Source organism: Oncorhynchus mykiss, chromosome 19 (assembly GCF_013265735.2).
Source record: "Oncorhynchus mykiss isolate Arlee chromosome 19, USDA_OmykA_1.1, whole genome shotgun sequence".
In the NCBI taxonomy this organism is placed as follows: Eukaryota; Metazoa; Chordata; class Actinopteri; order Salmoniformes; family Salmonidae; genus Oncorhynchus; species Oncorhynchus mykiss.
This window is the reverse complement of record NC_048583.1, coordinates 57,213,968-57,238,892: the sequence shown is the minus strand read 5'-3', so window position 1 is coordinate 57,238,892 and position 24,925 is coordinate 57,213,968. Positions and strand designations below refer to the sequence as shown.

The following is a 24,925-nucleotide window of genomic DNA, read 5'->3' as shown; positions in this document are numbered from 1 at the left end:
TTTTACCACCACTATTACCAAGACTTTAGATCAGTGTCTATGGGCAACTTTATCCTACTACGTGTGTGTCCGTCCTAGCTCTGTGTCCTCACCTCACACATCTGCAGCTGGAAGGTCCTCCTCTCTCGTTCCATGTCCTCCGTCACGTCGGATCCCTCCATCCTGATCATGCCCGGCTGACGGCTCTTCTCCCTCCTCTCCTTCTCCAGCTTCCCACTGAGATAGGGAGAGAGAGAGGTAGAGAGAGAGAGGTAGAGAGAGAGAGAGAGACAGAGAGAGACAGAGACAGAGAGACAGAGACAGAGAGACAGAGACAGAGAGACAGAGAGACAGAGACAGAGACAGAGAGAGACAGAGAGAGAGAGACAGAGAGAGACAGAGAGACAGAGAGACAGAGAGACAGACAGAGAGAGAAACACAGAGAGAGAGAGAGAGACAGAGAGAGAGAGAGAGAGGAGGTAGAGAGAGAGAGACAGAGAGAGGGACAGAGAGAGGGACAGAGAGGGACAGAGAGAGAGAGAGACAGAGAGAGACAGAGAGCGAGAGGTAGAGAGAGGGAAACCGAGGGAGAGGTAGAGAGAGGTAGAGAGAAGAGAGGGAGACAGAGAGAGAGAGAGGTATAGAGAAGAGAGAGAGAGGTAGAGAAGAGAGAGAGACCGAGAGAGAGGTAGAGAGAAGAGAGAGAGGTAGAGAGAGGTAGAGGACTTTAGACTGTAAAGCATATTTATTGATACCGTTCAATGAAAGAAAAGAGCATTGTTAAATGGAGACGGACTAAACGTCAACATTCGTGGACACAGATGCTGAGGAGTGAAAGGACAGTGCATTAGATATCTGTAGAATTGTCTTGGGATGAGGTGTGAGTGTGTGCATGTCTGTGTGTGAATGATAGACAGAGATACGGGTGGATTTACAGGTATTTACTGGCCTAATCTTGGCCATTTTAAACATCATATTCCTGTAACACACTCCCTCCTTCCAACTATTTCACCTGAGGAAGCAGGAGAAAGGATAAGGGAGAGTTGAGGTGAAACCCCATTCTTATATTACATTGACTTAAAACCAGAACATGACTGGATGGGTGTACAGTAACACTCTCTTTTCATCTTTCTGAGAGGCACCAAAAACCATATGGAAGACGATTTCCCTCACATTCACTTTGGTAGAATGATATCAACTCACACTTTGATGTCATAGTCCTTCCAGCTCTTCTCCAACTGTTTCTTCAACTCCTAAAGAAGAGAAGACGGAAGAACGATAGATCAGTTCAGTTGGGCTGAACAGGCCCTAGTACCTGTTGCCTTTGGCTCGGGAGAGGCATGCGTCCTCCAAAACATGACCCGCCAAGCCGCGCATCTTAACACTCGCGCGCTTAACCCGGAAGCCAGCTGAACCAATGTGTCGGAGGAAACACCGTTCAACTGACGACCAGAGTCAGCCTGTAGGTACCCGGCCCGCCACAAGGAGTCGCTAGAGCGCGATGAGCCAAGTAAAGCTCCCCTGGCCAAACCCTTCCCTAACCCGGACGACACTGGGCCAATTGTGAGCCGCCCTATGGAACTCCCGGTCACAGCCAGTTGTGACATAGCCTGGGATCAAACCCCAGGCTGTAGTGATGCCGCAACACTGCGATGCAGTGCCTTAGACTGCTGTGCCCTTTAGACTGCTGTGCCCTAGACGTATCTCTTATTGTCTAGATGACTGTATAGACACAGTAGAGGAGACAGAAGTGTTCCACTATGTAGTGTACACTACAGTAGGGTTACTCACCAGTCTGCTGTCTCTAAGCTCACTCTTCAAGACATTCTCCAAGGGAAAGGAGATTATATTGTTCAGATTCTGGACCTGGAAGACAGGAAGGGAGCGAAGGAGGGAGAGAGGGAGAAAGAGGAAGAGGGAGAGAGGGAGGGAGTCGATGAGTCACACAGACACACACGTTCTGATTTAAAACCTTGAAACAACAAAAACCTGTATTGGTTCCTAGGGATCCTATAATGTTGTTCCAGTTTCCCAGTGAGTCACATTTCATGGGATGGCTATGATCGACTTGTGATTCCATCCATATGTCCCAGTGCACCACAATTTGTATGATTTTATTTGTGGGCTCAGAATGTGTGCATTACCAAATCAAAATGTGATTCAGATGGAATGACTGTATTCTAGTTACTCATGCGGAGATACATCCTGTTATGCAGTCAGTTGGACTACAGATGTACGGTGCCCATTTTAGGACTTCCACAAGACATGTCCATTAAAATGAAAGCTTGGTGCAGTAAAGTCAGTCAAGTCCTCCTCCACCTCAGATCGTACAGGGCTCATAGATCATATAAACCCTACCACCCAGGGAAAAAGGACATGTCCTTAAATATACACCATACACATGAAAGCTTGGTGCAGTTAAGTCCTCCTCCAGTTCTACTCTTACAAGGCTAGTGCATCATATAAACCCTACCACCCAAGAACATGGCACCCTGCCATCCCCTCCCTCTCTCTTATCTCAAGGCAAGGAACTACTGAATGATTAGCTCCACGTGTTGGGTCGTGTCTATGTAGGTTTATTCTCATTCATATACAGTACGTCAACGTGTTGGGGTTTTAGGCTGGGCTTCTGTATAGCACTTTGTAACATCGGCTGATGTAAAAAAAAAAGTGTTTTATAAATACATATGACTGATTGATGTCCGCCATTTTCCTCTGTTTTGGATAACAGCATGTCACATGGGGAAAATCTACATTGGTTTAAGCCTGTTCTTTCAATTCAATTCAGAATACTTAATTTATCCCACAACGGGAAATTATTTCGACAGGAGTGAATATGTGACTAGTTTCAGGAAACTAGACATATGTCGCACGTCACTACTTCACAGGAGAGCCATTTGAATGGAAACATTTATTTACGAAAATGTTTTTTTTGGCAGAAATGCCTTCTGGAACATGTGAACTTCTATGTGCCTTAATAAGAAACTTGTACTCCATCCATAAATACAAATACAATTGTTAAATTACGAGCATAGTTGGTTTAACCATGGAAAAAGACAGGAACCTTCCGGCTAGCCATGATTGGCTAAGATAATGGATGGGCTGGACATGCCGGGAGATGAGTTTGGATTGGTCTGCCATGTAGCATGCGTCTGTCTATAACATTAGCTGTTCAGTATGTGTTGACAGTCCTTTCTACCGCATCGTTTGTGAAAGATATAACGTTAGCCATCGAGAACTACAAAAGTGTTGCTGCTTTTCTCAACAACGTAGATGCCCTGAATCTAGCAGGCGCTATTGACAGATCAGTTGGGAAAAGTGATGGGCTACTTTCTGCACACGCCACGGTCCGTGTGAACCGGAGTGACTTGGCACAACGCTGGCCAAACAAGATGTAGCTACAAACTAAACCGAGTTAAATGGTTCCAGTCAGCTGTGTAGTATTCATCCATGTATATGGGTAAGAATCTAGCTACATTTTTAGAAATAAGTCTCTAATTTTGTCAAATCATTTTCATTGCAAAGCGTACTGTTAGTTAGCTAGCAAACGTTAGCTTGCTGGCTCACTAGCTAACGTTACGTGTGTGATCTGTGTAGTAATGTTATTCAAATCAGAAACCCATTTGCATTGCTAGCTATAGCCTAATATTAGCCTAGCTAACATTAAACCTAGTTTGTTAGCTTTAGCTACATGCAGATTCATACTACAGATAAGATAATGTTTGTATTGGTAGTAGTATGAGTTGGGATTATTCCAGTTCATTGTTTAGGTAGCTTGTTACATGTCTAAACAGAAGACTAAACTTAGTCCGGATTATTATATGACCCATCAGTTTAGACAAGTGTGTCTGGGGGTGATTATGTCCATCTATTGTATTTCATGAACATGTGTACATGTCTAGACAATAGTGACCCATCCACTTAGCTAGATGTGGCTGTGGGGTGGTTAAAGCGTTTCTTTCACAGGACCCATAGTGGGGAAATTATTACAGTATGGCAAATTAAACACTGGGGTGATAGATGTGCAGAAGATGAGTGTGCAAGTAGCGGTACTGAGGTGCAAAAGAACAAAATAAATCAAATAAATAATCTGGTGATGAGGTCGTTGGATGGGCTATTTACAGATTGACTATGTACAGGTGCAGTGATCTGTGAGCTGCTCTAACAGCTGGTGCTTAAAGCTAGTGAGGGAGATATGAGTCTCCAGCTTCAGTGATTTTTGCAGTTCGATCCAGTCATTGGCAGCAGAGATCTGGAAGGAAAGGCGGCCGAAGGAGGAATTGGCTTTGGGGGTGACCAGTGAAATATACCTGCTGGATTGCGTGCTACAGGTGGGCGCTGCTATGGTGACCAGTCAGCTGAGATAAGGTGGGGCTTTACCTAGTAACGACTTATAGATGACGCAGATGATGATGCTGCCACCCCCGTGCTTCACAGTTGGGATGGTGTTCTTCGGCTTGCAAGCCTCCCCCTTTTTCCTCCAAACATAACGATGGTTATTATGGCCAAACAGATATATTTGTGTTTCATCAGACCAGAGCAAATTTCTCCAAAAAGTATGATCTCTGTCCCCATGTGCAGTTGCAAACTGTAGTCTGGCTTTTTTATGGCGGTTTTGGAGCAGTGGCTTCTTCCTTGCTGAGCGGCCTTTCAGGTTATGTCGATATAGGACTCGTTTTACTGTGGATATAGATACTTTTGTACCTGTTTCCTCCAGCATCTTCACAAGGTCCTTTGCTGTTGTTCTGGGATTGATTTGCAGTTTGCGCACCAAAGCACATTCATCTCTAGGAGACAGAGCGCATCTGCTTCCTGAGCGGTATGATGGCTGCGTGATCCCATGGTGTTTATACTTGCGTACTATTGTTTGTACAGATGAACGAGGTACATTCAGGCTTTTGGAAATTGCTTCCAAGGATGAACCAGACTTGTGGAGGTCTACAATTTTTTTTCTGAGGTCTTGGCTGATTTCTTTTGTTTTTCCCATGATGTCAAGCAAAGAGGCACTGTTTGAAGGTAGGCCTTGAAATATATCCACAGGTACACCTCCAATTGACTGAAATTATGTCAATTAGCCTATCAGAGGCTTCTAAAGCCACGACATCATTTTCTGGAATTTTCCAAGCTGTTTAAAGGCTCAGTCAAACTTCTGACCCACTGGAATTGTGATACAGTGAATTATAAGTGAAATAATTTGTCTGTAAACAATTGTTGGAAAAATGACTTGCGTCATGGTCACAGTAGATGTCCTAACCGACTTGCCAAAACTATAGTTTGTTAACAAGAAATTTGTGGAGTGGTTGAAAAACGAGTTATTGACTTCAACCTAAGTGAATGTAAACTTCCAACTTCAACTGTATGTACATCAATAAAATATAGGTCGGATGTGAAACAAATACAAATCTCCTTGTTCTGCCCACAGATTCTATTCACCTCGTGATGGATGAAGTGATATCACTCAATGGAAACAACCATTCTCAAATATAATTCTTAGATAAATCAAACCTATGGTCAAACAACATTGAAATAACTATTTTCAACAGCTTGTGCTTACTGGGAAAACATCTGAAGGTCTTATGTAGATCCAATTGATTAACAATACACTGACTGACTGTCCAGTGCAAAAACATGTCCTGTCCTGAAGCAGCTTTGTAGGTAAATACAAGTCAACCACTTCCCTCTTCTGAGTTCATACACAAGTTAGCCTTGAGAAATTGATCCAAAGCTTTGTTTGTTTTGATTGGCTTCCAATAACTTAGCGAATGGAAAAAGGCCTTGTGTAGGCCTAACAGTGAAACCACACACGGTTTACTTTAAAAGCTCCTAAATCAAACAGCGGTAGTGAGTTGGATTGGTTTCCCCAGTTCCCTCAAACACTTCCTCTAGAGCCTGCGTGGGAAACGTTGATTGACAGATGGGGGGGAGGGACCTTGTCCACTCACAACACACAGAGGTCTGGGAGGAATTATCATTGCCATGGAGACTATCAGTGGGAGGGTTTCGGCTTGCTCCAGTTTTCTGAATGGCTCTAATTACTCCCCTGCAGCTGTTGTATCCCTCCAACACAAACACACACACACACACACACACACACACACACACACATACATACATACATACACACTCCTGCACGCATATATGCACACACACATACCTGAGACAAGTTTGGGGTCTCCCCTCACCCTTCCTCTCCCTAAAACCTGGGGCCCTTTGACCCTCAAGTTGTGACCAAACTGCAACTCATTCATAAATAACCCCTCTGACAGCACACGCACACACACAGGGTTATTGAGATGATGGCTTTGGTTAACTTGCATCTTAACGTTGACATTGTGGAGAGAGTTGAGTAATGCTTCTAGGACCATACTTTAATCATGTAACATAACCAGACAATAATTTAATTGACGGAGCTCAACTCCACAGGTTTATGGATTATAATATTGCCCTGGGGTGTTTTCATTAGGCTACAAATAAAAGAAATTGACTGAAACAGTGACCACAAGACAAAATGTAGACAATAGTACAAATAAAAAAACCTTGATTGAGTAGGTGTGTCCAAACTTTTGACTGGTACTGTATATACACTACCGGTCAAAAGTTTGGACACACCTACTCAATCAAGGGTTTTTCTTTATTTTTTACTATTTTCTACATTGTAGAATAATAGTGAAGACATCCAAAAAAGTGTCAAAATATATTTTATATTTGAGATTCTTCAAATAGCCACCCTTTGCCTTGATGACAGCTTTGCACACTCTTGGTATTCTCTCAACCAACTTCACCTGGAATTCTTTTCCAACAGTATTGAAGGAGGTCCCACATATGCTGAACACTTGTGGCTGCTTTTCCTGCGGTCCGACTCATCCCAAACCATCTTAATTTGGTTGAGGTCGGGGGGATTGTGGAGGCCAGGTCATCTGATGCATTACTCCATCACTCTCCTTCTTGGTCAAATAGCCCTTACACAGCCTGGAGGTGTGTTGGGTCATTGTCCTGATAGTCCCACTAAGCCCAAACCAGATGGGATAGCGTATTGCTGCAGAATGCTGTGGTAGCCATGCTGGTTAAGTGTGCCTTGAATTCTAAATAAATCACTGAGTGTCACCAGCAAAGCACCCCCACACCATAACACCTCCTCCTCCATGCTTCACGGTGGGAACCACACATGCGGATATCATCCGTTCACCCACACCGCGTCTCACAAAGACATGGCGGTTGGAACCAAAAATCTCAAATTTGGATTCATCAGACTAAAGGACAGATTTCCACTGGTCTAATGTCCATTGCTCATGTTTCTTGGCCCAAGCAAGTTTCTTATTATTATTATTAGTGTCCTTTAGTAGTTGTTTCTTTGCAGCAATTCGACCATCAAGGCCTGATTCACAGTTGCTGTTGAGATGTGTCTGTTACTTGAACTCTGAAGCATTTAGTTGGTCTGCAATTTCTGAGACTGGTAACTCTACTGAACTTATCCTCTGCAGCAGAGGTAACTCTGGGTCTTCATGAGAGCCAGTTTCATCACAGCGCATGATGGTTTTTGCGACTCCACTTGAAGAAAATGTTTGACATTTTCCGGATTGACTGACCTTCATGTCGTAAAGTAATGATGGACTGTCATTTCTCTTTGCTTAATTGAGTATCTTTCCACAATATGGACTTGGTATTTTACCAAATAGCTGTCCTCAAGGCAAAGGGTGGTTATTTTAATAATCTCAAATATAAAATAGACTTTAAAGAAAAACCATTGAATGTGTAGGTGTTCTAAAACGTTTGACCGGTAGTGTATATACTACACACAGTACTTGTATGTATATATACACACACACTGAACAGAAATATAAAACGCAACATGTAAAGTGTTTGAGGAGCTGAAATAAAATACATTTTCCACACACACAAAAAGCTTATCTCTCTAAAATGTTGTGCACACATTTGTTTACATCCCTTTTAGTAAGCATGTCTCCTTTGCCAAGATAATTCATTCACCTGACAGGTGTGGCATATCAAGAAGCCGATTCAACGGCATGATCATTACACAGGTGCACCTTGTGCTGGGGACAATTAAATTAAAGGACACTCTAAAATGTGAAGTTTTGTCACACAACACAATGCCACAGATGTCTCAAGTTTTGAGGGAGTGTGCAATTGGCATGCTGACTGCAGGAATGGCAACAGAGTTATTGCCAGATAATTTAATGTACATTTCTCTACCATAAGCTGACTCCAATGTTGTGTTTGAAAATTTGGCAGGATGTCCAACCGGCCTCACAACCGTCTATGCAAACATGTCTGGGATCTTTTTATTTCATGAAACATGGGACCAACACTTTACATGTTGCGTTTAGGATGCTGGAATTATAATTTGAAGAAACGTGCAAAATTGTGACTGGTTTTGTTAATGCCACATATGGAAGGTAATACATTTAACAAGCTATATCATTTAGGCTATATTAAAGCGTTAGGTTCTAGGTGCGCAAGGAATAGCCACTCGGATTGGAGAGGAAGCGTGTGTTAAGCTTTCCTGAATAAATGGGCCTGCTGGGAGCATATGTGGCCACATAATTATAGGACAGCGCATCTCAGTATCAGAAGTAACAATACAGCCAGACTGGCCTGCTACTGGGCCTTCCTGAACTGTAGACAGTAGACCCACAACTGATCCAAATGAAATGAACTGTTCAAAATCACAGGGCTTTTGCTCTGTTATTCAAATTACATTTTCACTGCAGCCCTAGAGTAGAATTTTGTACTCACTTGAAAACAATAACGCAATTATTACTACTACTATATTACTACAATTATTACTGCTATTATAGTCTAGTTAGGATAGTTGTATTGTCCCTAAACAAGATCAATATAAAGCTTTTTGAGCAGCATGTCTCATATCTCCCGTTTTCTTTTCATGTGTAATGACCCACCTGACCTCTCCACTGCCCCTCAGCTATTCCTCCATCTTGTGGATTCGTAGGAAAAAAACTGGTGCAGCTTTGAATGCTTTTATGTGTGGTATGATCGCTAGTTGGCCTATTGCAGATCTGGACAAACGATCCACCGACCACTATTGTCACTATGAATGGTGGATAGAGGGCAGGACAGACAGAGTGGTATACTATATTGACCTGTGGTATAGTAAAACTGTAATGCACAAGGGAAGTACTAAAACACCTTGAACTCGAGGAGGCGCATGCAAGCAGATGAGGACATGTGGCTCGGATGGAAGACATTATATAGTCAAACCTGCAAAAGAGTCAATGTAAACCAGGGAGAAAACACACTACCCTCCCCAAAACAAGAAAAAAAAAAAATAATAACTTCCCCCACCCCCCCCAGGAAATTTCAAACGGTCCCTTACCCAATCTATATGTGCATATCTAACTCAATGACATTGTACACCTGCACATCGACTAGGTTCTGGTACCCCGTTTATATAGCCAAGTTATCGTCACTCATTGTGTATTTATTTAATGTGTTATTATTTTTAAATGTTTCTCTGCATTGTTGGGAAGAGCTTGTAAGTAAGCATTTCACTGATAGTCTACACCTGCTGTTTATGAAGCATGTGACCAATACCATTTGATTATCTCCCCTATTAGTCACACCAGCCAGCATTTTGTTCTGTCACCACCAACACAATAACAAATCAGATCACGTCTGTCTGCCCTGTTTCCCTCTGAACCGTACCCTTCCCTCTTCCTCTTCTCATCACCATCACTGCAGTACATCAATACCATCATCACAGTCACTACAGTACATCAACACCATCACTACAGTGCATCAACACCATCACTACAGTACATCAACACCACTATCACCATCACTGCAGTACATCAACACTATCACTGCAGTACATCAACACCATCACTACAGTACATCAACACCATCATCACAGTCACTACAGTACATCAACACCATCACTGCAGTACATCAACACCATCATCACAGTCACTACAGTACATCAACACCATCACTACAGTGCATCAACACCATCACTGCAGTACATCAACACCATCACTACAGTACATAAACACCATCACTACAGTGCATCAACACCATCACTACAGTACATCAACACCATCACTACAGTACATCAACACCATCACTACAGTGCATCAACACCATCACTACAGTACATCAACACCATCATTGCAGTACATCAACACCATCATCACAGTCACTACAGTACATCAACACCATCACAACAGTACATCAACACCATCATCACAGTCACTGCAGTACATCAACACCATCACTACAGTACATCAACACCATCACTGCAGTACATCAACACCATCATCACAGTCACTACAGTACATCAACACCATCACAACAGTACATCAACACCATCATCACAGTCACTGCAGTACATCAACACCATCACTACAGTACATCAACACTATCACTACAGTGCATCAACACCATCACTGCAGTACATCAACACCATCATCAGTCACTACAGTACATCAACACCATCACTACAGTGCATCAACACCATCACTGCAGTACATCAACACCATCATCACAGTCACTACAGTACATCAACACCATCACTACAGTGCATCAACACCATCACTGCAGTACATCAACACCATCACTACAGTACATAAACACCATCACTACAGTACATAACACCATCACTGCAGTACATCAACACCATCATTACAGTCACTACAGTACATCAACACCATCACTGCAGTACATCAACACCATCACTACAGTACATCAACACCATCACTACAGTGCATCAACACCATCACTGCAGTACATCAACACCATCACTACAGTACATAAACACCATCACTACAGTACATAACACCATCACTGCAGTACATCAACACCATCATTACAGTCACTACAGTACATCAACACCATCACTGCAGTACATCAACACCATCACTGCAGTACATCAACACCATCATCAGTCACTACAGTACATAAACACCATCACTACAGTACATCAACACCATCACTGCAGTACATCACCACCATCATCAGTCACTACAGTACATCAACACCATCACTACAGTACATCAACACCATCACTACAGTACATCAACACCATCATCACAGTACATCAACACCATCATCAGTCACTACAGTACACCATCATCAGTCACTACAGTACATCAACACCATCACTACAGTACATCAACACCATCACTACAGTACATCAACACCATCACTGCAGTACATCAACACCATCATCAGTCACTACAGTACATCAACACCATCACTACAGTACATCAACACCATCATCAGTCACTACAGTACATCAACACCATCACTACAGTACATCAACACCATCACTACAGTACATCAACACCATCACTACAGTACATCAACACCATCACTGCAGTACATAAACACCATCACTACAGTACATCAACACCATCATCAGTCACTACAGTACACCAACACCATCATAGTCACTACAGTACATCAACACCATCACTACATTACATAAACACCATCACTACAGTACATCAACACCATCATCAGTCACTACAGTACACCAACACCATCATAGTCACTACAGTACATCAACACCATCACTACAGTACATCAACACCATCACTACAGTACATCAACACCATCACTACAGTACATCAACACCATCACTGCAGTACATCAACACCATCACTACAGTACATCAACACCATCACTACAGTACATCAACACCATCACTACAGTACATCAACACCATCATTGCAGTACATCAACACCATCATTGCAGTACATCAACACCATCATCATAGTCACTGCAGTACATCAACACCATCACTACAGTACATAAACACCATCACTACAGTACATCAACACCATCATCATAGTCACTACAGTACATCAACACCATCACTACAGTACATCAACACCATCACTACAGTACATCAACACCATCACTGCAGTACATCAACACCATCACTACAGTACATCCACACCATCACGGCAGTACATCAACACCATCACTACAGTACATCAACACCATCATCATAGTCACTACAGTACATCAACACTATCACTACAGTACATCAACACCATCACTACAGTACATCAACACCATCATCAGTCACTACAGTACATCAACACCATCACTGCAGTACATAAACACCATCACTGCAGTACATCAACACCATCACTACAGTACATCAACACCATCACTACAGTACATCCACACCATCACTACAGTACATCAACACCATCACTACAGTACATCAACACCATCACTACAGTAAATCAACACCATCATCACAGTCACTGCAGTACGTCAACACCATTACTGCAGTACATCAGTGCAGAGAGAAACATTTACCCCTCCTACCCCTATGACATTGATGAAGCCCAGATGAGTGAAATGCTTCTCCTGTAAAATGTAATACATTTTGTGCAGACGTTCCCTCTTCTCTCTATTAGCCCTCCTCTCTCTTCTTCACCCGACTCCCAACCTCCTCCAAAGTCTCCCCCTCCTCTCACCAGGTTCTTGAAGAGAGAGGTGACCTCCCTGGTGAAGACGGCCATGTTGAGGAATCCTGTGGACACCTCGTTGTTGTCCTGGGTCAGGTGACTGTTCCCCAGGTTCTCCAGCACCTCGATGTACTGCTCCTTGTTCTCCACATGACCTAGAACCACAAACACACTTCATTGTTGTTTCTCCCTCTCTCTCTCCCTCTTTCTTCCCCTATCCCCCTCACTCTCTCTCCCCTCTCTCTTCCCCTCGCTCCCTCACCCTCTCTCCCAATGTAGTGTCTAACCCAGCGGTGCCACTGCTCTCTGACTACAGCCTGTCAACATAATAAGAGAGAAAGTGACCACATATACCCTTTCATATACCCTTTCATCACGACTGAGCAGAGCTGTACTAGATGTAATAGTTGCTGGAACCCAGCTGGATCAGATCCAGCATACTGTCGTTTGCACAATAGTGTGAAATGGGGAATGTAAACAAGTCTTTTTGAGTACCCATCTCCAGTTTTCTAGCATGGGTGCCAGTATGTGGATCCCAATCGGTTTGTGCTTTAGCCAGGTCCTTTGTCAAAGGTCTGGCACGGCAACGACAGTGGAAGCAGTAACTGCCTGGCGTCTAGGCTACAGTTTTTCCAGTAACTATTACAAAATGCACATCTATGCCATCCCGATGGCTTACCCCAGATAATAGTCTGCTTTTGTTCAAAATGGTCTCTTTCAGTCTTTAATGTTGTGTGTGTATGCTTGTTTGTGTGTCAGGGCCAAGGTCTGCGGCTGCATGCTAACTGCGGGTTTGTTGACAACAAAAATCTGACGAGCAGCACAACATTGACTAACATATTTGAGGAAGATCATTAATGGCCCCCTGGGGTTGGGGGAGAGAGAGAGAGAAGAGAGAGGAGAGAGAGGAGAGAGAGAGAGAGATGGTGAGTCAACCAAGCAACGCCATACTGTATCATTCATGGCTGATTGAGGGGTTCTGAATCAGCCAGCCACTAGCAACAAACAGGAAAAGAGCCCCCCCCCCCTTAGCCTTACTGGAATGGAACAGCCCCATATGATTCCAGTTAAGAGGGAGAAAGAAAGTGGGGGTTTAGAGGGGGGATGGTGGATGTGTGGATAGAAGTGGAGTTGGGGTATCTCTGTACTGACTGACCAAACATCATTTCCTAACTCTGTCTCTCTCTGACTTACATCTGACCGTTAAACCTCCCAAATAGGAAAGAGACTTTTTCATAGTTCAGTAAGAAGAAAAACTTCTTTTTTTACGTGTTCATCCATGTTTTCTGTATGTTGTTATCATTGTGAATCTGGTGAGTAGTTGCTTCGTCACACCAGTATGAAATAGTGAAAAGTAGTCGTCAGGGTTGGGTAGGTTACTTTATAAATGTAATCCGTTACAATTACAAGTTACCCGTCCAAAATTGTACATCAGTAACGTAACTTTTGGATTACCCAAACTCAGTAACGTAATCTGTTTACATTCAGTTACTTTTAGATTACTTTCCCCTTAAGCCGTATTAGAAGAAGACAAAAAAAATTGAACGACATCTATTGCAGGATAAATCAATGTTAAAGTTTACATAGTTGGCCATATATGGATGTTCAATGTTACTTTATGGATTGGTTATGTAGAAACCCATCGCTTTCTACTACATATAATAATAAGATTACATTATATCTTTACATTAAAAACCAAAGTCTATCAGAATTCCAGTCATTCCATTAAATTACAACTGTGTTTTATCGGGAATAGTCTGAACTGGGGGTTTTTTCAGCTCAGTTTTACTCGAGGCATAGAACGCAGCGTAGACATAACCTATAGGTCTACTGTTTTTATTCGATAGAATACATTAAAATATATATATCTTTCGGGTTCACAGTGCTGACGGAACCGAGGTCCCCATATTCATCTGAGAGTGGTTCCATTTGTCCAGGCCTATCCCTCAGTATAATGCTTTATAACTTGAACACATGTGTGAGCCTTCATAATGCATTATAATAAGGCTTATAATGCCATGTATGTGTGCATGTGCGTGTGCGTGTGCGTGCGCTTACTTAGTCCAGAGCTGTGGATGGCCTTGATCATCTTCTTCATCCTCTGTAAGGTGCTCTGGTCCATCTCTAAGGACTGCAACACATAAAGAGAGGAAAAGAGATTTAAGGAAACATACATACTTGACATGTATTGAGCAGTATAAGGTTTCAGGAAGGCAGATCTTTCCCTGAGGTAAATCCTAACTTCAGATCGGTCTGTCCATGCAACTCTGTGTTTGACGTAAAATCATGTACTGATGATGTCAATGGGAGACTTGAACAACAACAAATAAATGGAATATTACACCAGACTCCAAGTTAGGATTTCACCCAGTAGTAATGAGAAACAGCAATGGTGAAAAACATGTAACCTGTCCAAGCTGTCTCTAGGGAAAACACACTTTCCTTGACTTTCTAGCAGCGGTCATGACGACTGTTTAGTTCCCACGCCATGACTAATGTTAAGTGAACGGGTGAATCGGCACTTAGTCCGTCTAACACCGTCACATTTGCAATCATTGGACTGATGTCACTCATGCTCTAACCACCGACCTCGCCTGACGTTTTCTTTTCAAGTTCGCCGACTCTTTCAGGTTCATTTGACATGTTGAAACTTCCCTCTGCTCTGCTCTGTTTGCATCTGAACCAGCAGACCTCGTGGCTCTCTCTTCTACCGGATCGTTAATGGCACCCACCTGGTGTGCCAGCTCTAAATCAGTCCCTGATTACAGGGGAAAATGAGAAGACAAAAAGGATCCTTAAGAGAAAAAAGGATCCTTATTGAGAAGACAAAAAGGATCCTTACTGAGAAGAGAAAAAAGGATCCTTACTGAGAAGAGAAAAAGGATCCTTACTGAGAAGAGAAAAAGGATCCTTATTGAGAAGACAAAAAAGGATCCTTACTGAGAAGAGAAAAAGGATCCTTACTGAGAAGACAAAAAGGATCCTTACTGAGAAGAGAAAAAGGATCCTTACTGAGAAGAGAAAAAGGATCCTTATTGAGAAGAGAAAAAAAGGATCCTTATTGAGAAGAGAAAAAAGGATCCTTATTGAGAAGAGAAAAAAGGATCCTTATTGAGAAGAGAAAAAAGGATCCTTATTGAGAAGACAAAAAGGATCCTTACTGAGAAGACAAAAAGGATCCTTACTGAGAAGAGAAAAAGGATCCTTACTGAGAAGAGAAAAAGGATCCTTATTGAGAAGACAAAAAGGATCCTTAAGAGAAGAGAAAAAGGATCCTTATTGAGAAGAGAAAAAGGATCCTTATTGAGAAGAGAAAAAAGGATCCTTATTGAGAAGAGAAAAAAGGATCCTTATTGAGAAGACAAAAAGGATCCTTATTGAGAAGAGAAAAAAGGATCCTTATTGAGAAGAGAAAAAGGATCCTTATTGAGAAGAGAAAAAAGGATCCTTATTGAGAAGAGAAAAAAGGATCCTTATTGAGAAGAGAAAAAAGGATCCTTATTTTATAAGTATTATTAAAGTTACAGTAACTCAACCAGTAGTGGTTAGTGTTCATGTGACATAACAGCCCTTGGCATTGTGGGGGACTACCACATGTCTTATTTGTCAAATTCAAAAGAGCATGGGACTTTAAACTGTATAGAAATGTATGGAAAGACTCACTTCTGCTCTATTTTTCCACTTTCACAGTCAACTGCTGAGCAAGGCCACGTACAGTAAGAGTCAGGGCAAGACAGTGGTCAAAGTGAAAATATGTCTTGAAACTGTTACACTTCAATGTCATAAATGTGTTTACTTAAGTCTATGAGACAGTCAGGGTGAAGGTGATGTGTCCAATATGATGTTCCCTATGAACAAATGATGTAATATCGCCATTTAACAAAGAGATACTCTTTTTTTAAACCTCTCCTCGTACACAGAATCCAAGTACAGGCCACACCACCATGGTGCAGTAGACGGTAGAACAGTTACAACACACCCTGTTACGGTAAATCAAAAAGATATGTTAAACCCCCCCAGCATGCATTTAGCATAATACCTAAGGTCCCGAGGACCAGACCTTGTGGTTCATCCCTGCTGTGTCCTGTCTGTAGCATCTGCTGATACTCTGTCTAACACACACAGAGCTGCTGTAATAATAGAGAGGGGTCCAAGGTTTGAAACAGACAGTAGAATAAAGGGAAGATTGTCTGTGGAGAATACACCCAGTCTGTCTCAATGGTAACACATGTATTTATGGGTGTAACTGTTTTACTCTTCTCTCAAGGGTATAGGGAATTTTGGTATGTGTGTGTTCCTGGTTGCATGTGTGTGTGTGTGTGTGTGTGTGTGTGTGTGTGTGTGTTTCAAAACCCCAGTGTGTGTCACTGTCAACCCATGGTCAGGCAGCGCAACAGGAATTCCTGGCTTCAGGGATATCTGATCCCATGAACCTGCTGTTGGCAAGAGGACAGATTTGTTGAATAACCACAAGAACGACGAGCCCTTAGAATCTGGCTTTCCCTTGCTCTCCATTCAAATAACCTTATCAGCACTCAACTACTATCAAGAGTAACAAGCGGCAGTAGGAGGCCACAACCAGCCAACACAACCACTATAGCCATAACACACAGCCTCCCCCTAAAACATCACGACCTAGTAATGGGATCACTCTGCCCTCTGATAACTCTGATACCCAGCCACCATTTGTAAATGGCCCTGATCACGTTGCATTAAAATGGATTCTCTCCATAGCTGCCCTGCATATTTGGGTTCAAATCCTAATATTAATTGGCTTTAGACTGCGTAGAGTGGCAGGCACTTTTGGGACTTTCGTATTGGTTCCATTGCACCAGGCAATCTCAATCAAGCCCAGCTAAAGTATTTTAAATGATTTCAAATAGTATTTAAACCCAGGTCTGGGAATCAGATTCCAAACTGGCCTCTCCCCAGCGGAGCTATCCCAGCTATGTTTCCAGACTGTCGTAACTATAAATAGTTAGATTAGTCATATAAAGAAATGGTTGGACTGGCACGTCAGGGTATCTCTGTTGGACTGGCACGTCAGGGTATCTCTGATGGACTGGCACGTCAGGGTATCTCTGTTGGACTGGCACGTCAGGGTATCTCTGTTGGACTGGCACGTCAGGGTATCTCTGTTGGACTGGCACGTCAGGGTATCTCTGTTGGACTGGCACGTCAGGGTATCTCTGTTGGACTGGCACGTCAGGGTATCTCTGTTGGACTGGCACGTCAGGGTATCTCTGTTGGACTGGCACGTCAGGGTATCTCTGTTGGACTGGCACGTCAGGGTATCTCTGTTGGACTGGCACGTCAGGGTATGTCTGTTGGACTGGCACGTCAGGGTATCTCTGTTGGACTGGCATGTCAGGGTATCTCTGTTGGACTGGCACGTCAGGGTATCTCTGTTGGACTGGCACGTCAGGGTATCTCTGTTGGACTGGCACGTCAGGGTATCTCTGTTGGACTGGCACGTCAGGGTATCTCTGTTGGACTGGCACGTCAGGGTATCTCTGTTGGACTGGCACGTCAGGGTATCTCTGTTGGACTGGGACGTCAGGGTATCTCTGCTGGACTGGCACATCAGGGTATCTCTGTTGGACTGGCACATCAGGGTATCTCTGTTGGACTGGCACGTCAGGGTATCTCTGTTGGACTGGCATGTCAGGGTATCTCTGTTGGACTGGCACATCAGGGTATCTCTGTTGGACTGGCACGTCAGGGTATCTTAGTTGGACTGGCACATCAGGGTATCTCTGTTGGACTGGCATGTCAGGGTATGTCTGTTGGACTGGCATTTCAGGGTATCTCTGTTGGACTGGCACGTCAGGGTATCTCTGTTGGACTGGCACGTCAGGGTATCTCTGTTGGACTGGCACGTCAGGGTATCTCTGTTGGACTGGGACGTCAGGGTATCTCTGCTGGACTGGCACATCAGGGTATCTCTGTTGGACTGGCATGTCAGGGTATCTCTGTTGGACTGGCATGTCAGGGTATCTCTGTTGGACTGGCACGTCAGGGTCTCTCTGTTGGACTGGCACGTCAGGGTATCTCTGTTGGACTGGCACGTCAGGGTATCTCTGTTGGACTGGCACGTCAGGGTATCTCTGTTGGACTGGCACGTCAGGGTATCTCTGTTGGACTGGGACGTCAGGGTATCTCTGCTGGACTGGCACATCAGGGTATCTCTGTTGGACTGGCACATCAGGGTATCTCTGTTGGACTGGCACGTCAGGGTATCTCTGTTGGACTGGCATGTCAGGGTATCTCTGTTGGACTGGCACATCAGGGTATCTCTGTTGGACTGGCACGTCAGGGTATCTTAGTTGGACTGGCACATCAGGGTATCTCTGTTGGACTGGCACGTCAGGGTATCTCTGTTGGACTGGCATGTCAGGGTATCTCTGTTGGACTGGCACATCAGGGTATCTCTGTTGGACTGGCACGTCAGGGTATCTTAGTTGGACTGGCACATCAGGGTATCTCTGTTGGACTGGCATGTCAGGGTATGTCTGTTGGACTGGCATTTCAGGGTATCTCTGTTGGACTGGCATGTCAGGGTATCTCTGTTGGACTGGCATGTCAGGGTATCTCTGTTGGACTGGCACGTCAGGGTCTCTCTGTTGGACTGGCACGTCAGGGTATCTCTGTTGGACTGGCACGTCAGGGTATCTCTGTTGGACTGGCACGTCAGGGTATCTCTGTTGGACTGGCACATCAGGGTATCTCTGTTGGACTGGAATGTCAGGGTATCTCTGTTGGACTGGCACATCCAACCCCAGGGTATCTCTGTTGCTTACCTTTTCTTTTGTGATGGTTATCAGGAGAAATGACCTACACAGTGTGCGTGTGTGCCCATCCAACAGCCCATCACCTAAACATACTGACAGAGATACACAAACAGACTCTAGCATCCAGTGGTACGGTTCAGTTAGGAGAGCTGGCCAGGAACCCAGTGATGTATCATATCATCTTAAAGGCGCAATCTGTAGTTGTTACATCCATTGTTGGATTTATAAATGAGTAATATACCCATAGATTCTTGAATAATTGAACTTAATGCCTCATGTACACCATCAGAACCCAAAATATAAGATTGTTTTACTACAATGTTTGTAAACGATATAAACCTCAAAACATGGTTAAAACCATAATGTTGATATTATGGATGGTCAGTCCTGGTATCCATAGCTCTGACTATGAATTTGAGAGTGGTTACATTTCTCCAGGCCCTTCCCTAAGTTTTTATTTTTTTAAATTGAAAAAGAGACAGGGTAACCTCATTGTTATAGTTTAAACTGCATATTGGTAATTTAAAATGTGTCATATCATTCATTATTACACACCTGAAGTTTGTATAGGCTATATATATATATATATATATATATATAGTTGGGTAATGTGTTGTTTTTTTACCATATCTTCTTTCTTTGGACTTTCACTGGGGCATTTCAGACCACTGAAGTTTACTTGGATCATAGAGACATATATTCATGAATAAAGCTTAGTGTGTGTGTGTGATGTCACAGTCAGAAGCCAGCTTCTCTCTCTGATTCATCTGCAATGTTGAGAAGCCTTGTAACCACAGTCTGAGGATAAATGGATTCAAACAAACATTAACACATACATAATCCCCAGCAGGCCTTGAGGCTGGAGTTTCGCCCACCAAACCCACTGTCCTTCACCCCCCCCCCCCCCCCCCAACCCAACCCCAACACGCACTAATCCTTCCTAGCTGTCCACACTCCAAACGAGTGCCGTCTGGCTGGCCTGCTGTGTTTGTTTCCGGTGGTCCTGCTACAAGCTCAGCCAGGTCATCCCAGCCCAGAACCCCATAGAGCCCCAGTCACAGCCCTCAGGAACTGAGCTAATTAAAGAGGCTCTGCCATAATCCCTTCAGGAAGCTCTGCCAGAGATGTGCTGTGCATCCATGGGTTTCTAGTGGGGCTGATTGGCTCTTTTAGCCCTGCTGTGAGGAAACCAGACATGGGATTATGCTGAGTCAACATTTGAGGAAGGCTGTGGTAAGGTTGATTTGGGGTTGGGATTCAGTCTATGGAAAACATAATTCTCCTAGCCTTGCTGTGACAAAATCAAGGCATGGGAGTCAACGTTTGGAGAAGGTTACGAGAAAGTTGTGGTAATGTTGGGCTTTTGGATTCATTTAGTCTGGCAGGTCTGCCATGCCAAGTCTGAAGAGCATTAGTCAAATGTGTTCCAGCCAGGATTGCATTGTGCTTCTATTGCCAGGAGTTGTATCCAGCCTCAGCATTTTTTGTTGTGTAAAAAAAGGTAGGAAATACTTAAGTGTGTTGGTAGAACAAATGAAGGCCTCTGATTATGTAACTGATGAGGAACAGTCATTTCATGTAATTTCATGTGAATGGCTAAAAGCAGAAACAGACGTCTTATTTAATCCTCCCAGCCTTCAGTTCAGCCTCTCCAATTAGAGGCCATCGACTCTTCTCGCTGACAAGTTCCCGATAACAACAACAACAACAACGATGATAACAACAAATCAAGAGCTGCGTGATGCTCTGCGCTACAGCTTTCTCCAATAGCGAGTCAACACTGATGTTTACCTGTGTCAATTTTTTACAGTTCCATGCATTGCTAGCTGATCTTCACCATCATAAATCACTCCCTTCTCTTATAAGAGCTAAGATCTCTCTAACCTTGAGGAGAATCTACTTACTCCTAATCTCACGTTGACATCGAAGTTCAGTAAAATGCGTTCATCTAGACCCGCCAATAGAGATCAAAGCTGTGGCCATTCGTAGCTCAAGATTTTGACGAAGGCTCGGATGATTATTGCCCATCTGAACATCTGTTCCACAATGGTCTCTCAAACAGTTCACGACAGAGACCATGAGAGACTATTCCTCAGTCGTCAATGTCTCAGTGGGTATGGTATTGTTTTTTTTTATTAGGATCCCCATTCGCTGTTGCGAAAGCAGCAGCTACTCTTCCTGGGGTCCACACAGAACATGAAACATTACATAATACAGAACATCAATAGACAAGAACAGAACTACATCAATTTAAAAATGGCACACTTAGCCTACCTATCAATACATACACACAAACTATCTAGATCAAATAGGGGTGAGGTGTTGCTTTATCTGCTTTTTGAAACTAGGTTTGCAGTTCACTTCCGCTATATGAGATGGGAGTTCCATGCAATAACGGCTCTATATAATATTGTACAATTTCTTGAATTTGTTCTGGATTTGGGGACTGTGAAAAGACCCCTGGTGGCATGTCTGGCGGTGTAAGTGTGTGTGTCAGAGCTGTGTGTAAGTTGACAATGCAAACCATTTAGAATTATCAACACATTAATGTTTCTTAGAAAAATAAGTGATGCAGTCAGTCTCTCCTCAACTCTTAGCCAAGAGAGACTGGCATGCAATGTATTTATATCAGCCCTCTGGTTACAATTAAGAGCAAAACGTGCCGTACTGGGTCAGCTGCAGCTTAACTAGGTCTTTCTTAGCAGCACTTGACCTATGATGACCTCTGACCGGACAATAATCAAGATAAGATAAAACTAGAGCCTCCAGGACTTGCGTTGTGGAGTGTGGTGTCAAAAAAAGCAGAGCATCTCTTTATTACGGACAGACCTCTCCCCATCTTTATATCCATTGAATCCATACATTTTGAACATTACAGTTTACAATCTAAGGTAACACCAAGTCATTTTGTCTCCTCAACTTGTTCAACTGGCACACCATTCATGACCAGATTTAGCTGAGGTCTAGAGCTTAGGGAATGATTTGTACCAAATACAATGCTCTTAGTTTTAGAAATGTTCAGGACCAGTTCATTACTGGCCACCCATTCCAAAACTGACTGCATGCTCCTTGTTAAGGGTTTCAGTCACTTCCTTAGCTGTGGTTGCTGATACATATATGGTTGAATCATCAGCATACATGGACATACAGGCTTTGTTTAATGACAGTGGCAGGTCATTGGTAAAAATAGAAAGAGTAGAGGACCTAGAAAACTGCCTTGCGGCACACCACACATTGACATAAGAGAAGCTTCCATTAAAAAATACCCCTTGAGTTAAATTAGATAGATAGCTCTGAAACCACGATTTGCAGAGGTTGAAAAGCCATAACACATATGTTCTCAACAACAGGTTATGGTCAATAATATCAAAGGCTGCACTGAAATATAACAGTACAGCTCCCACAGTCTTCTTACTGTCAATTTCTTTGAACCAATCATCAGTCATGTGTGTCAGCGCAGTTCATGTTGAGTGAACCCATGGGCACTTTCTCTGTTATGGGAGGAATGGTATTCAGGTGAAACTAGGCTATAGCCTGTCACTGCAAGACAAAGGTCATACCTGTACTGTAGCTAAGGTTTATCCTGGAAAGTATTCAGTGTCACAGTCATTTAGCTTAACACTCATACAGGAAAATGACATATTTGGAAATGCTTATTTGTAAATCTTATTTAAACACCTCCCCTATCTATCAACTGCCCCAACCCTGTGCATTGCACTATCCACTGTCCCACGACGACATAAAACACTTGTGAAATATCATGGAAATATTTATAAATAGCCTACGTTTATAAATTACATCAAAATGAACTTGGCCAACTTGTTTTAGGGGTTTTACCTATCGGTTCACCTCCCACAACTGTCAATAACAAGTTAGGCTACCTAACGCAGACTGGTATACAGTATTAGTACGCACTGCGCGTTCCCCACTCTCTGGTTGCGCTGCACTAGCCTGACTTACCTCTTCGACTGCCGAAACGGTGTTCCGACATTCACTCATTTTGGACTGAAAACTCGAGGTAGCCGGTGAAGCCAAGTCCTCGTTTGTCAGAGCAACAAACTCTGAAATGTTGATACGCTCCGGCATATTTCTCTCAAGGTAAAGGGGTCCAACTGAAGATTTACAAAAGTTAGTAAAAGTGTCAAAAACGCATGTTTCCATGGAAAATGCACATGTTCTCCGTTGTGGAAAAGGCTATAGCAAAAGGTAAAATGTCTCACTGCGGTGCGGTACATGAGTGAGCACCACTGCGAGCGCTACAGATCCAATGCTGGCTCTGTGCGTGCGGTTAGGGAGGGAGTAATTCCATCATCACGTGGAATGTTTCTGCTTTCTGGCATACTGAATTGGGCGCGTGAAGAATGGACCCGCAGTCTTTTGCCGTCTCATTTCCCCTCCATGCAAACCCTAGCCTGTAGTGAAAACAGTGGACTACTACACAGATGAATAGGGTGTCACACACCATATAATCCCTTTAGAATGCAATGAAAAGGTTCAGGGCGCTATGAGGAAATGGAGCAAGATCCACCATGTGAAAGCACTGCAATATTCTACATTTTAATCAAGGCTAAACAAAAACATTCAACTTTCAATGCCTTCCATTGGCTTATTTCACCAGTTTAGCCAAAGTATATAGCTGTCATTCTATGGCAAACCTCACCTCTACACTTGAAAAACCTTTATCTCTGCCTCTAATTCCCTGCTGGGTATAGATAGTATGACTGTTGGGCCCCAGTGCAGGTAACAGACTTGTAGCAAACCTCTATATTACCTACCCTTGACATTACGGTTTCACCTTACAGGTGTACCCGACTCCTCATTCCTGCTACTATACAATCTGCCAACACATGAAAGGAAGGATATCAAAGTACTTTGCCTGAGGGAAGTTAAGTTTTAGACTTGAAAAGCTTTGGGTGCAATGTAGTCCAGGGTTGACTGTGTTTTCCAAGCCCACTGCAACCATATTGAGTATGGGGGGGGGGGGGGGGGGGGGGGGGGGGCTACTTGATATGACCACAAAACCACTTATTTAATTGCTGAAAGGATATAACTAATTAACCCTTCACTAAGCCCCGCCACAGAACATGGTGCAACCTATCGCAGTGTTCCAATGCATAACAACTGTTGTCAAGTCTGACACACTGAGGTGTTGTAATAAGAACTGAAGACTGCATCCAAGATGTCCGCCAGTTGTTCTCAAGGTAACCTCCTCACGTTCACATACTCCGATATATCTGGGTTGCGTCCAGTTTGTGTTGATCAACATCAAATGCGCACTAGCACTCAGAGCGCGCCGGGTGCAGCGACAACGCCATCACATCATCCAAATAAATGGGGGACATTAGATAAATATAAAATATTCATAGCTTTGGTTGTGAGTAATGGAAAACAAATCGGCTTCAGAAACAATTATTTGAATAATAAATGTTTTGTGCTCGAAGGTGATGACTAAAGTGTCTTATTAGGAATTTTTGAATCTGACTTCTCTGGGTGGCCGTATATGGGAATTGTCTTTCTGGGCCGAGCTTCAGTTAAACTGCCGTACGGAAGCAAAATTGGAGGAGCAGTTGAAACCTGGCCTCATTCGTCCGACACCTTGGACAAGTTCACGTATTAAACGCATGGAAGGCATTGAGCTTTCATCCAAAAACACCTTTTTCAATGCCTAAATAATTGTACAGTGCACCAGGGGCACT

At 43.3% G+C, this 24,925-nt stretch overlaps 1 protein-coding gene across 3 annotated transcripts in view; it reads right to left on the bottom strand.

Annotated features, from left to right (window-relative positions):
- LOC110498167 (arf-GAP with SH3 domain, ANK repeat and PH domain-containing protein 3) overlaps window positions 1-23,654 on the bottom strand; it is a 59,364-nt gene extending 35,710 nt beyond the window's left edge. For 2 of the 3 annotated variants that reach the window (XM_036955141.1, XM_036955142.1), the window contains exons 1-6: window positions 23,190-23,654; window positions 14,497-14,569; window positions 12,448-12,593; window positions 1,771-1,845; window positions 1,183-1,232; window positions 93-216 (exon numbers count right to left, since the gene is read on the bottom strand). In XM_036955141.1, coding sequence (XP_036811036.1) covers window positions 93-216; window positions 1,183-1,232; window positions 1,771-1,845; window positions 12,448-12,593; window positions 14,497-14,569; window positions 23,190-23,390 — 669 coding nt within the window. In that variant the 5' untranslated portion in view covers window positions 23,391-23,654. Of the gene's footprint in view, window positions 1-92; window positions 217-1,182; window positions 1,233-1,770; window positions 1,846-12,447; window positions 12,594-14,496; window positions 14,570-15,027; window positions 15,197-23,189 lie in introns of all 3 variants that reach the window. The other variant, XM_036955143.1, reaches the window with a different exon arrangement.
- Window positions 23,655-24,925: the final 1,271 nt, after the last annotated feature.